The 12,464-nt window shown below is 45.7% G+C and overlaps 1 protein-coding gene across 2 annotated transcripts in view; it reads right to left on the bottom strand.

The window, feature by feature from the left end:
• PACSIN2 (protein kinase C and casein kinase substrate in neurons 2) overlaps positions 1-12,464 on the bottom strand; it is a 139,853-nt gene that overhangs the window by 35,964 nt on the left and 91,425 nt on the right. For both annotated transcript variants that reach the window (XM_027107883.1, XM_027107882.1), the window contains exon 2: positions 4,335-4,473. In XM_027107883.1, the coding sequence (XP_026963684.1) occupies positions 4,335-4,394 (60 nt within the window). In that variant the 5' untranslated portion in view covers positions 4,395-4,473. The remainder of the gene's footprint in view (positions 1-4,334; positions 4,474-12,464) is intronic.

Consider the following 12,464-nt stretch of genomic DNA (forward strand, 5'->3'; position numbering starts at 1 on the left):
CTGGAGCCCAGGGCAGAGCTCCTTAGGAAGGGCCAGGTGTCCAGCAGCTGCCAGCACATGCTCAAGTCTTAGGCATGCTAAAGAGTGCGGTTTTACTTGGAAGGTGATGCAGAAAAGTGAAGCTTCCTACCCGGGGCAGGGAGTTGCACAGGTTTGCTTTTCTGGATGGGCTACCCTGGTTGCAGGGTAGAGAACAGATGGAACATGGCACAGGGGAGGCTAGTGCCCTAATGCTTGGTCATGGTTCAACAAATACTAGTTTTCTTGAAAGAATGAATTAATGGTTCTATTTAGAAACTTTAGTGAAATAAAGGTAAGCCACCAGCCTGCTGGGAGCTATGTCCAAGTGCTGTGGAATAGTGATAAGGCTGACACACGCACAGCAAGGCTGCCATGCAGAGAAGTCCATCCAGATCTGTGTATGTGGGAGGTGGCTGGAGAACACATGGAATGGACAACTGCTGCTGAGAGGCAAGGTGACAGTTATTTTCATACACCTCGTGCTTCCACTCACGGCACCCACCCAACCGCCCATGACTGCCCGCCACTAAAAATGTTGGCTCTGGGGTCCCAAGACTGTGCACTCATTTTGGGACCCCAGGACTTAGCCCAGGGCCTGGATCGTGGCAGGTGCCAAATAAGGCTTTATGGAATCCATGAACAGAACAAGGGGCAGCAGCATCTTCTAAATATGTTACCTACAAAATTGGTCTAAAAGGATGGGAAAAGTACACACCATTTTACACGGATGGCTTTCCAGACAAAATACTGATGCACATGGAGATGTTCTCATTGATGTGCTGTGTCCACAGTGCTTGAGTCTGAGAGGACTCTGCAGGGAGAGCCTTCTCTGAAGGAGACGGCAAATACTAGTCATGTGCCAACTCTTTAGGGCTAACATTCCCAGAACATTTTACAGCAAGATATTTATGTCCTCTTCATCTCCAAAATATCCTTCTCCTCAAAGGCTCCTTGTGCCCACAGAGAGTGCAGTACAGGCCAGCCCCAGTCTGGCTTCAGCCGGGGAGATCTGAGCTCTAATTGCACGTACCACTGACAGCTGAACAGAGCTCCTGCCTCAGGGATGAGGCAGATGCAGGGCCCAGTTCCTGAAATCAGCAGTCTGCCCTCCCAGCCTGGCCTCAGGAGCCCTCAGAGATTCAGGCTGCAGCCCTCAGGCCTGCTGGGGCCAAACCCGCTGTCGTGTTCCCAGAGCCTATGAAGGGCAGAGGGGGGCCAGGCTTCCTAGGAAGCACTGGTAACACTTGAAAAGCACCATGGCCTGCAGCCTAGGCTCTCTCTGTACCCCAGCCCCCAGAGCCAAAGAGGAGACCCAGAAAGAGGGCCTGGAAGTGAAGGACGCGGGGGACACCTGCAGGCTCCCCGCACGAGCCAGGACTTGCCAGAAGCGACCGAGCCACCCATGCCCCACTGGGGAGCCTGTGCGCAGGATGTGCCAGCCTCCAACTTCAGCCAACTGGTGGCTAAAGGAGTCATCCTCTTGGGGAACCACCTCCCCTAGGCCTCAACCTACCTAATCCCACATGACTTCTCACCTCCAAAACAGACCCTTGGCTCCAAAGAGGTCAAGATCCTCAGCCCTCTGCAAGGCCATGCTCATTCCAACCTCCAGACATTGCTCTGGCCTAGAATGCTCTCCCTGCTCCCAACTCATAGCCCAGCCCCACCCATCCCACGTATCTTCTCTGGTGATGCCAGCAGCAGACCCCTCTCCTCTGAACGCCATGACACTGAGAAGCAGAGCTGTGGCTTGGCCTCATTGCCCTCACTCTCCATGGAGGCCACCATCCTTTCTCCTCCCAATACCTTCACTGTGGGAATCAGATATCCACCCCTCTTCTCTTCTGAATCGTTTACTACGGTGTTGGGGATACAGAAAGTGTCCCCTCCAAATGCCCACTAAATACTTCTGGCTGATATTATGTCCCTGTGGGTAATCTCTCCTCCCAAGATCACTACTTGTTCACTCATTCATCTAGCAAACATCTGAGTGCTTAGTAAGTACTGATCCTGCCTATCTTCCATGCTACCTTTCCTGCCCCCCACCCTAGGGGGAGCCCTACCTCCCCCTTGCACCCCAGCAAATTCTACAGCACCTCAAACAATGATCTGTCTCCTCCCTCTGGGAGCTTACTTCCAAATGTCACAGCCAAAGGCTCCCGGAGGGCAGGGCCATGTCCCTCCTGTGCAGGCACACAGCCAGCATGCAGAAGATGGTTCTGGAATGACCCACTTCAGTTAGCACCTTTTGGTGGGAAGGAGTAAAATTAAGCACAAAAGACTTTTCCACCTCGAGACCGCAAGGCTTTCTTTAGATTGTACAGCTCTGTGGGTCACACCAGTGAGAAGCGGCCTTCCATGGGAAAGAGGGAACTTGCTGGCAGCTTGGAGATGTGCACCTGGCAACGTGCGCCTAAGTCGCTCAGAGACGAGCAGGGCCGGTTCAGCCTGAGCCATCCAGGGCACACCCATCAGAGGAGGAGGGCGGCACTGCTGATTTATATGAGATGAAGAGTAATTTCAGGGACAGCATCACAAGATGAGCAGAGCCTGAAGAATCCTTAGGATTCTTCATACAAGAGATGTTCTTGTCTACTGACATCGCAGTTAAGAATTTAACAGGGTGCCTAAGGGTTTACATCAATGACAGGACTTGTTCAAGCTACTTTACTTAATATATGCTGACAATACACACTGACAACTTTCACCTACCTTTTTCTTTTTTTTTTTTTTTGCGGTACACGGGCCTCTCACTGTCGTGGCCCCTCCCGCTGCGGAGCACAGGCTCTGGACGCGCAGGCTCAGCAGCCATGGCTCACGGGCCCAGCCGCTCCGCGGCATGTGGGATCCTACCGGACCGGGGCACGAACCCACGTCCCCTGCATCGGCAGGCAGACTCCCAACCACTGCGCCACCAGGGAAGCCCTTGAGTCCATCTTTTTAAAACTTGGGCTCCTGTGATCACTTGTCTCTGTTAGACTATAATATCAAATGGAGGGCTTCCCTGGTGGCGCAGTGGTTAAGAATCCGCCTGCCAATGCAGGGGACATGGGTTTGAGCCCTGGTCCAGGAAGATCTCACATGCCGCAGAGCAATTAAGCCCACGCGCCACAGCTACTAAGCCTGCGCTCTAGAGCCTGTGAGCCACAACTACTGAAGCTTGTGCACCTAGAGCCCATGCTCCGCAACAAGAGAAGCCACCACAATGAGAAGCCCGTGCATCGCAACGAAGAGTAGCCCCTGCTCACCGCAACTAGAGAACGCCCGTGCGCACCAATGAAGACCCAAAGCAGCCAAAAATAAATAAAATAAATAAATTTATAATATCAGATGGTATTTGATGTCAGACAAAATTATACACCTAATTAATCTAAGTTCATAGAACTAATGTGTTTTAGTTTCCAGCAAACCCAGGGCCTCACCCTCATCTTTTGCAGCACTTGAGCTTTTTGTAACAGGAAAGCACCCACATGGCACCGATGTCTCTATTCTTATTTCATCCTGGCAACCTCCCTCGAAGACCAGTATCATTTTCCCTCTTAGAGATGAAAACCCTGAAGCTCAGATTAGTCAAGCGACTTGCCCAAGGTCACACAGACAGCTAGTAATGGCACAGCTTGGATCAGAACCCAGATCTTTCCAACTACAGAGCCAGTGCTCTTTCCACTAAGCCCACAGCTGCGGAGAAGGTTCCGGGGGTTTTGCCATATGAACGAAGTTTTATCAAACATGGACTTTGCTTTAACCAGCAGGCAGGAAGTAAGTGGGGTTCAGGAAGAGTAACCTCCAAAAAAAAACCATACACACCACAAAATAATCTGATTAGGAAAGGAATTCCTCATGGGCACAGACTAACAAGAAGATGCTCCAGCAAGCTCAAGGGTAGTGTGTTCAGTCCTCTGGCCACCTGCCTGTACTGTCCAACATGATGTCACATCACCGCCATCCATTTTTCCATACAAAACTCAAAAGTAATGCCGCTTCTCAGGCCAAGCCCGGTAATTAGTGTACGTCACACCAAGTCATATCAAGGCTAAACGTGGAAAGGAAGCTCTGAGAATGGACAAATTGACAAGACCTTAATTAACACCTCTAACCTCTCTCATTAATCCAACTCTCCTAACAAGGTAAGTTTACCACCTTCACTGAGAGCTAAGCCATACCTGCTGCCACCTAGGTCTGACCACAAATGCCTGGCTGGTTTCGGGGTATGTTCATCTCATCCCCCAAATCCCAGCCACAAAAGAGGGAGGGGGTGTCAGACACGATTGGCTTGGTCTCTGTATTCATCCAGAAGAAATCATGGGCATTACCTCCCAGAAGCTGTCGCTGGACACTTCGACTCCAACGGAATCATCATAAGTGACAGACATCTCTTCAAAGGGTGAGGGAGCAGCAGGGAATGCTTAAATTCAGAGGTCAGCTTCAGATGCTCAAAATCCGTAGACAAACCTATAAAAGAAAAACATATCATTGTGGTTTTAAATTCCCAAGGTAAAAAAGCAAGCCACCTCCATTTCACAACTTCCATTTCCATTACTGCCTTCAGTACAGAGCAGTCTAAAATGTCTCCTTTTGGTGGGAGAAAGTCAATAAACTCTAAACTTGGCACTGACATACATGTGTGTGTTATATGCATGTGTGTGTGTATTTCACAGTAACAAGTAAACCTTTCAACATCTTAACTGAGGAGCTCAAAGAGCTTTCTGCAAACAGTCCCTGTGCTTAAATCAACAGACTGATAACCTTAATTGGCCTCATCCTTTGGAGAAGGGGACAGAGAGCACGTGAGGAGAACACGCCAAAGCAGAGTCCCTGCATCTCGGGGCTCACTCTGTTCCAGCCTGTCCTACCCATCCGACAGGACTAGGACCTGGGGTAAAATGTGAGTGGAAATAACCCACCTTCGACACCTGACTCCACTCTCCACAGAGTTTCCACCAGGCTTTGCTTGTGTTGGGTGCTGTCTCCCCCTTTCCATGACTGGCTCATTTCAGCCACTGATGCCCCAATTCAGACCAGTTTATTCTGACACAGTCTGTGTGAGGGTCAGTTAGAAAGAGTAAAGTTCTAAATCCAAGCAAGGGTAACAGGGTGATTATTTCCCTTGCCAGAGGGAAGAAGTTGAAGGACCCCCCGCTATATTCACAAGCACAAATCACGTTGATGGAATGACCCGTCCACAACCAGATGAGATTCCCTGACTTCCTGGTGAAAAAGTGATTCCACCCTCCCTTATATATCACCCTGCATTCAGACCACACAGCCAGAGATCTGAAACTTTCCTAACTGCCGCAGTCAGGAGTCCAAAGCCTCAGCTTAGCCAGAGGAGGGAGAAGGTAGGGCAGGGTAGGCAGAGTGATCTACATTGTTACACTTACAAGGTGCAAGACTTTGCTTTGTTCTAGGTACTTTCCCACATGTTATCCTACTTAATCCTCGTGATTCCCTGTGAGACAGTCTAGCAGCAGAGTAAGGAATACCAGCTGCCTGGGCTCTAATCCCAGACCCATTACTCACTAGCTGGGCAACAGTGGGCAAGGTGCCTAACCTCTCTGTGCCTCAGTGGCCTTATCTGTAAAAGAGACAATACTGCAAGGAATTACTGTGAGGGTAAAAATGCAGCAGGACATACAGGGGTGAACAGTACGTGGTCTCCAGTAAGTGCTATGTAGTAAATGATAATGTAATTATTATTAGATAGTAATTATTATCACTATCATTACTTTTATCTCTACTTTACAGCTCAGAAAACTGATGCTAAGGGAGGCTAAGTAACTTGTCCACAGTCACCCAAGCAACGAATGGTGGAGACCAGCAGGACACCAACTGTGCCTGTTTGTTAAGGTGATGTTCTCTCTATCATACCAAGATGTTTTCTAAAAATGGTCTCAAATTTAAATAAATCAGGTACCTTACAACCTAAGATCTAATTGCTAATTAAAAGGTTTAATCTGATGTATTTCACAGCTTCCAAACTTGAATACAGCTCTGTACGGACAATAAATTTGAAGTAAAGAGCAAATTATGGTACCTCGAAGCCAAATACTCCAAATGCACGCACTCTGTAACCAGGCAGAGTCGCATGGGTGCCACACACGCACTATTGCAGACAGCATGCTGGCAGGATCTCTGCTCCATAATCACAGAGGCAGCGTGTCCTTTTCATCCCTGGGATATAAATAAAGGCCAGACAGGCTTCTCTGGCCTGGGCCCTGGTGCTACGTTTCACAGCATTCCCTTCCTGTGGAATCCGATGCTCTTAGCCAGGGCCCTCCTAGAAGCACCTCAGTCCATGATTGCAGCAGCAGAAAGTTTTCTACCCAGAGCAGCTGGTCTCTGCTCCAGGCTCCTCAGGGAATATCTGGGCTTTCGGCTCAGGCTAGTCTCAAAGTGGCCAAGTCAAGCCACTGGCTGGGCTGCCTGGCCAGCTCCGGGGAGCAGCTGCAGGGGACAGGTGCAGGGAGATCGGGGGCCTGCTCTGGGCAGAGAAGCAGCTTGACACCTGAAAAGCTCATTTTCAGGAATTCATTTTCTGCCTGGGTTCAGCCCTGGTTTAGACACTAACAGAAGATGAGTTCTGCACAAGATTTATTAAGAGCCTACTAAGTGCCAGGAGCCAAGAAGAGGTTGCCACCAGGCTAAGCACGAAAAGACACAGACTTCTAGGAGCAAGAAACTGAATCACCGGGTACGGATGCCCTGCCCAGTAACAAAACCAAGAAACATCAGACCTGCAGAGGGCACTGGAGATGAGGCATGTGTACACCTGACCAGTGGAAACAAGGAAAGTCCATCTTTCTTTACCCAAGTCACAGAGTGGCAACTTGGTAATTTTCCCTGTCAGTCCAGGACCTGTTTCTCACCAAAGCACTGTGCTCAGCGACTGCGACATTCCCAAGACCAAGGCCAAGCTGACCCCACCAGCACCCCACGTAGCCACAGCCCAACGTGCAATGACTGCAGTCAGCTCACCTATCTGTGTGTGTGTTGTTTAGAGTTGCTTCTAATGCAGAACCAGCTCCCCCGCACAGATTCTCAGCTCTTGTTGCCCATCTCCCCACTTACACATTCTCCAAGCTTATATATGGATGTCATTAAGTAAATGCCATAATCTAAGTAAAACAAAATCAGGAAGGCCAATCTCTTTCTGTAAAACTGTGCAAGGCCTTCCATTTATATTAATAACTGACTTTTGGAAGCTCCGTGCCACCACTTCACTTCTGACTTGTAATAATTCAGAATTGATGACACTTTCCTTCTGAAGCCTCAAAGCAGATCTGTTTAGTCTCCTCTAAGAGGTCAGAAGTCAGCAAAGACATTCAAAGTCCTAGAGAGGAAACCGAGGCAAGGCATAAAAAAAACCCCAAGTAGACAAAGAAAGTAAGAGGAAGAACTGAAGATCTCCTGCCCAAAGAGTTAGTGAGATAATGTAGATGAAAGCCTAGGATGGTGGCAATCAGGAAAGCTCAGATTCACGAGCTCTACCACTGATGAGCTAGGTGACCATGGGAAAGCCATTCTGTTCTCTGAGCCCCAGCTTCCTGAGCTGTGTTCTACCAGGTTCGAGTGAGGGTTAGACGAAATGGTGCATGAAGGCCCCAGGATCCCAGGTTGCAGCCCATGGCAGGGCCTCCCTCAGTGGGAGCCTCGTCCTAGGTCAACACCCTTGGCTCCAAGTGTCCTCACTCTTCCCTTCGGGTCCACATGACAGCCGTAAGGCAGACAGGAAAAAAAAGAGGGGCCTGGGGGACCAGGGTCTGTACCACAGAGGAAAACCCAACTGTATTAAAGCACCAGTTGACCTGAAAACTCATCTCTGACATTCACAGAGCCACACCAATTTCTGTGGGGCTTGAGGTCAGGCCGCCGTGGTCGCCCAAGCGGAATTCTCAACCAGCATCTCCCAAGGTCCCCCTTTCCTGCCCTGCAGTAGGGGTCCTGCCCAACCGTCCACCCCTCCCAAAGCACCCTGTACCACCCTCAGTGATCCTGGTCTCTCCTCCCTCTCTGATAACCCCCTCTCCTTCTCCCCATCACTGGCACGCCCCATGGTCCATTCTTGAGGCTCTTCCTGTACCTCCCAGCAATGTTTCATCCCTTCTCATGACTTCAAATGTCACTAATATGTGGGAAGCAGTGGCACCTCTTCCAAGAGTCAGCCCCTCAATAAAATAAGAATGAGAATATTTTCCTCACAGGACTGAAGGAAGATTAGAGACAGGGAATCAAAGTCATGTGGCATACATCTGACACCCTAGAAGTGGTAGCCATTGCTCTTAAAATCACCAACCAGCAAACCACCAAAAGGTAGTGAGAAATGCCAGTGACTGGGGCTGGATTTGCTTTTTGTTTTCCCATGATTGTTGCTACTGGGATAAGCACTTGTACGAGGCTTCCCCTACCACCCTGATACTATCACCAGCCCTCCTTCACTCAGCAATGGGGAGGCCAGTCATCACCTAATGCCTGGGAAGACATCCTCATGAGCCAGACACTGCACTAAGTGCCTTGCATGTGCTGGCAATCTGCAAGGGCGCTGGCCTAGGATGAGCTTCCATTGAGGGAGGCCCTGCCATGGGCTGTGACCTGGGGTCCTGGGGCCTTCATTTAATCCTAATGACAACCCTCTGAGGGAAGTGTTAGCAACATGCTCCTTGTTAAAGGGATACTGAGTCACAGAAAGGGTAAGGAGCTTGCCCAGGTGGTGGAGTTGAGATCTGAATAAAGGCAGGTTCACATCAACCATACTCTTAACCACTGACAGTAACTACCTCAGTGCTGAGCTCAAATCTTCTAGAACATAAAATGTGAAAAACAAACACTTGCTGCTGTTTCTTTATGAGTTACTACTAAAGTCCAGTCCTCACGGACAGTCTGCTGATCTTAGCCTTCATGTGCATGTGAGTTGCAACACTGATTTTAATCTGATTTCCCTCACTAATGTCTTGTATAAATTGTATGCGTTGCCCTATGTCCTACCTTTTCATTGCTTAATGGTGTCATCTGTTGCATAAATATTCTTAATTTTAATATAGTCTAACATCAATATTTTCTATTATAGTTAGTGCTTTTTATGTCCTGTTTAAGAAGTCTTTTCTTATGCTGAGGTCATAAAGATATTAATTTACCTTTATTATCTTTTAAATGGTTTTGTTCTGGTTGGTTTTTACTTTTCATACCCAGAAATTATTTTTGTATGTGATATGATATACAAGTTTCATTTTTTTCCATATGGATATCCAACTTTCCAGCATTATTTGTTAAAAAGAGCTTATTTACTTCCATATTCTGCAGTGCCACCATTGTCCACAGATGTGTGGATCTTTATGTAGGCTCCCTATTCTGTATTCTGTTTGTTCTTGTGACAATACCACATTGTCTTAATTACCACAATCTTATAAGAATTCTTGGTATCTAGCAGAAGAAGTCCTCCGACTTTATTCTTCAAGAGCAGCTTGGCTATGCTTGGATGTATGCATGTACGTATTTATTTAGCTGCACTGGGTCTTAGTTGCGGCACGGGGGATCTTTTAGTTACAGCATGCGGGATCTTTAGTTGCGGCATGGGGGAATCTTGTAGTTGCAGCATGAGGTCTCTAGTTCCCTGACCAGGGATCGAACCCAGGCCCCCTGCGTTGGGAGCACAGAGTCTTAACCACTGGACCACCAGGGAAGTCCCACGGCCCTCTGCATTTCCATATATGCCTTAAAATCTCCTTGTTCAGTTCCAACCAACCAACGAACCAACTAGCTCTGCTGGGATTTTGATCAGGATCTCGTTGAATCCTCAGACCACTCTGAGTTAATGGACATCTTTACAATACCGAGTCTCCTAATCCGTGGAATGCATTTCATTTATTCAGGCCTTCTTTAATTTCTCTCAATATTGATCTGTACTCTTTTTATAGAGTTCACGCACACCTTTGGTCAGTGTACTACTCAGCATTTAATATGACATTGATATTATAAATAGTATTTAAAAATTTTTTTCACTTTAACTGTTTATTGCTAACATATAAAGCAACTGATTTTTGTATACTTACCATGTATCCACTAACTTCGCACTATTTATTTCCTTTTTTTGTACTTATTATTTCTAATTATAAATTCATTTGGATGACCTATATACACATTCATATCATATTCAAATAATGACAGTTTTATTTCTTCCTTTGCAATTCTTAGGGCTTTTATTTCTTTTCCTTGCTTTTTTGCACCGGAGAGGACTTCCAATAAAATGTGGAGATCCTTTCTGGTCTCAAAGATGAAGTATTCAACATTTCACCATTAAGTATAATGTTTGCTATAGGATTTTTTAAAAAATATCACTTTTCAGGTTAAGGAAGATTCCTTCTACTACAATTCTACTAAGATCTTTTATCACATATGGATGTTTGTGTAAGATTGGCTTTATTTTTCCTTAAATGTTTGGCAGAATTTGTCAGTGAAATAATCTGGGCCTGGAGTTTTCTTTAAGCAGTCCTAATGACAGATTCTAGTTAAAAAGTAGAAGACTATTCACATATTTTCTATTTCTTTGTGATGATTTTGTAAAGTTGTGGTTTTCTAGAGAATCCAATTCATTTTTTCAAATATATTAGCAAAAAGCTGCTTATATTATCCTCTTATGATCATTTTAAAGACTGAAAGACCTGTAGTAATGTTCCCCTTTTCATTCTTTTTTTTCCCCCCTTTTCATTCTTGACATTAGGTTTTTGTGCCTTTTCTCTTCATCAGTCTCATCAAAGGTTTATTGATTATTCTTTTTTTCAAAGAATCAACCTTTTTTTTTTTTCCCGGCCACGCCGGGTGGCTTGGTGGGATCTTAGTTCCCTGATCAGGGATTGAACCCGAGCCCCTAGCAGTGAGAGGACCAAGTCGTAACCACTGGACTGCCAGGAAATTCCCCAAAGAATCAACTTTTAGCTTTCTTTCAGCTGTCTGTTGAATATTTGTCTTCTTTTTCCTTGATTTTTTTCCCTTTATTATTTCTTTTCTTCTACCATCTTTAGGTTCAAGTTGTTCTTTTCCTAACTTCTGGAAATTAAAGCTTAATTCACTAATTTTCAGCCTTTCTTTTCTAATGTATGCATTTAAAGCTATAAATTTCCTTCTAAGCACAGTGTTTTTTTGTTTGGTTTGGTTTTTTGTGTTTGTCTTTGTTTTTACTATTTATTTTTTAATTTAGGCTGCACCAGGTCTTAGTTGTGGCATGCATGCAGGATCTAGTTCCCCGACCAGGGATCGAACCCAGGCCCCCTGCATTGGGAGCACGGAGTCTTACCCACTGAACCACTAGGGAAGTCCCTAAGCACAGTTTTAGAGCTATATTCTACAATCTCATTTATTTTTTCATAAGAGTCCCATGAGGCAGGCATTTTTATTTTCTTTTTTGCAGATGTGAAACTAAAGGTCAAGTAACTTTAAAAATATTTTTTATTGAAGTACAGTTGATTTGTAATGTTGTGCTAATTTCTACTGTACAGCAAAGTAATTCAGTTATGCATATATATATACATTCTTTTTTATATTTTTCCATTATGGTTTACCACAGGATATTGAATATAGTTCCCTGTGCTATACAGTAGGACCTTGTTGTTTATCCATTCTATATATAACAGTTTGCATGTGCTAATCCCAAACTCCTAATCCATCCCTCCTCCCCGTGGCAACCACAAGCCTGTTCTTTATGTCTGTGAGTCTGTTTCTGTTTCATAGATAGGTTCATTTGTGTCATATTTTATTTTTTTTAATTTATTTTTTACAATATTTTATTTATTTATTATTTATTTATTGGGCTGCATTGGGTCTTAGTTGTGGCACACGGGATCTTTCGTTGTGACGTGCAGGCTCTTCGTTGCAGCCCACGGGCTTCTCTCTAGTCATGGCGCACAGGCTCCAGAGTGCATGGGCTCTGTAGTTTGCGGCACACGGGCTCTCCAGTTGAGGTGCGCAAGCTCAGTAGTTGTGGCACACGGGCTTAGTTGCCCACAGCATGTGGGATCTTAGTTCCCCAATCAGGGATTGGAGGATTGAACCTGTGTCCCCTGCATTGGAAGGAGGATTCTTTACCACTGGACCACCAAGGAAGTCCCCCATTTGTGTCATATTTTAGATTTCACATATAAGTGATATCATATGGCATTTGTCTTTCTCTTCCTGACTTACTTCACTTAGTATGATAATCTCTAGGTCCATCCATGTTGCTGCAAGTGGCATTATTTCATTCTTTTTTATGGCTAAGTAATATTCCATTGAATATATATACCACATCTTCTTTATCCATTCATCTGTCAATGGACATGTAGGTTGCTTCCATGTCTTGGCTATTGTGAATAGTGCTGCTATGAACTAAGGGGTACATGTATCTTTTGTTTTCTTGTTTTTGTTTTTTAAAAGTATTTATTTATTTTGGCTGCACTGGGTCTTTCTTAGTTGCA

This window comes from Aethalodelphis obliquidens, unplaced genomic scaffold (assembly GCF_003676395.1).
Source record: "Aethalodelphis obliquidens isolate GAN/ISIS:26980383/991018 unplaced genomic scaffold, ASM367639v1 scaffold8, whole genome shotgun sequence".
Taxonomy (NCBI): domain Eukaryota; kingdom Metazoa; phylum Chordata; class Mammalia; order Artiodactyla; family Delphinidae; genus Aethalodelphis; species Aethalodelphis obliquidens.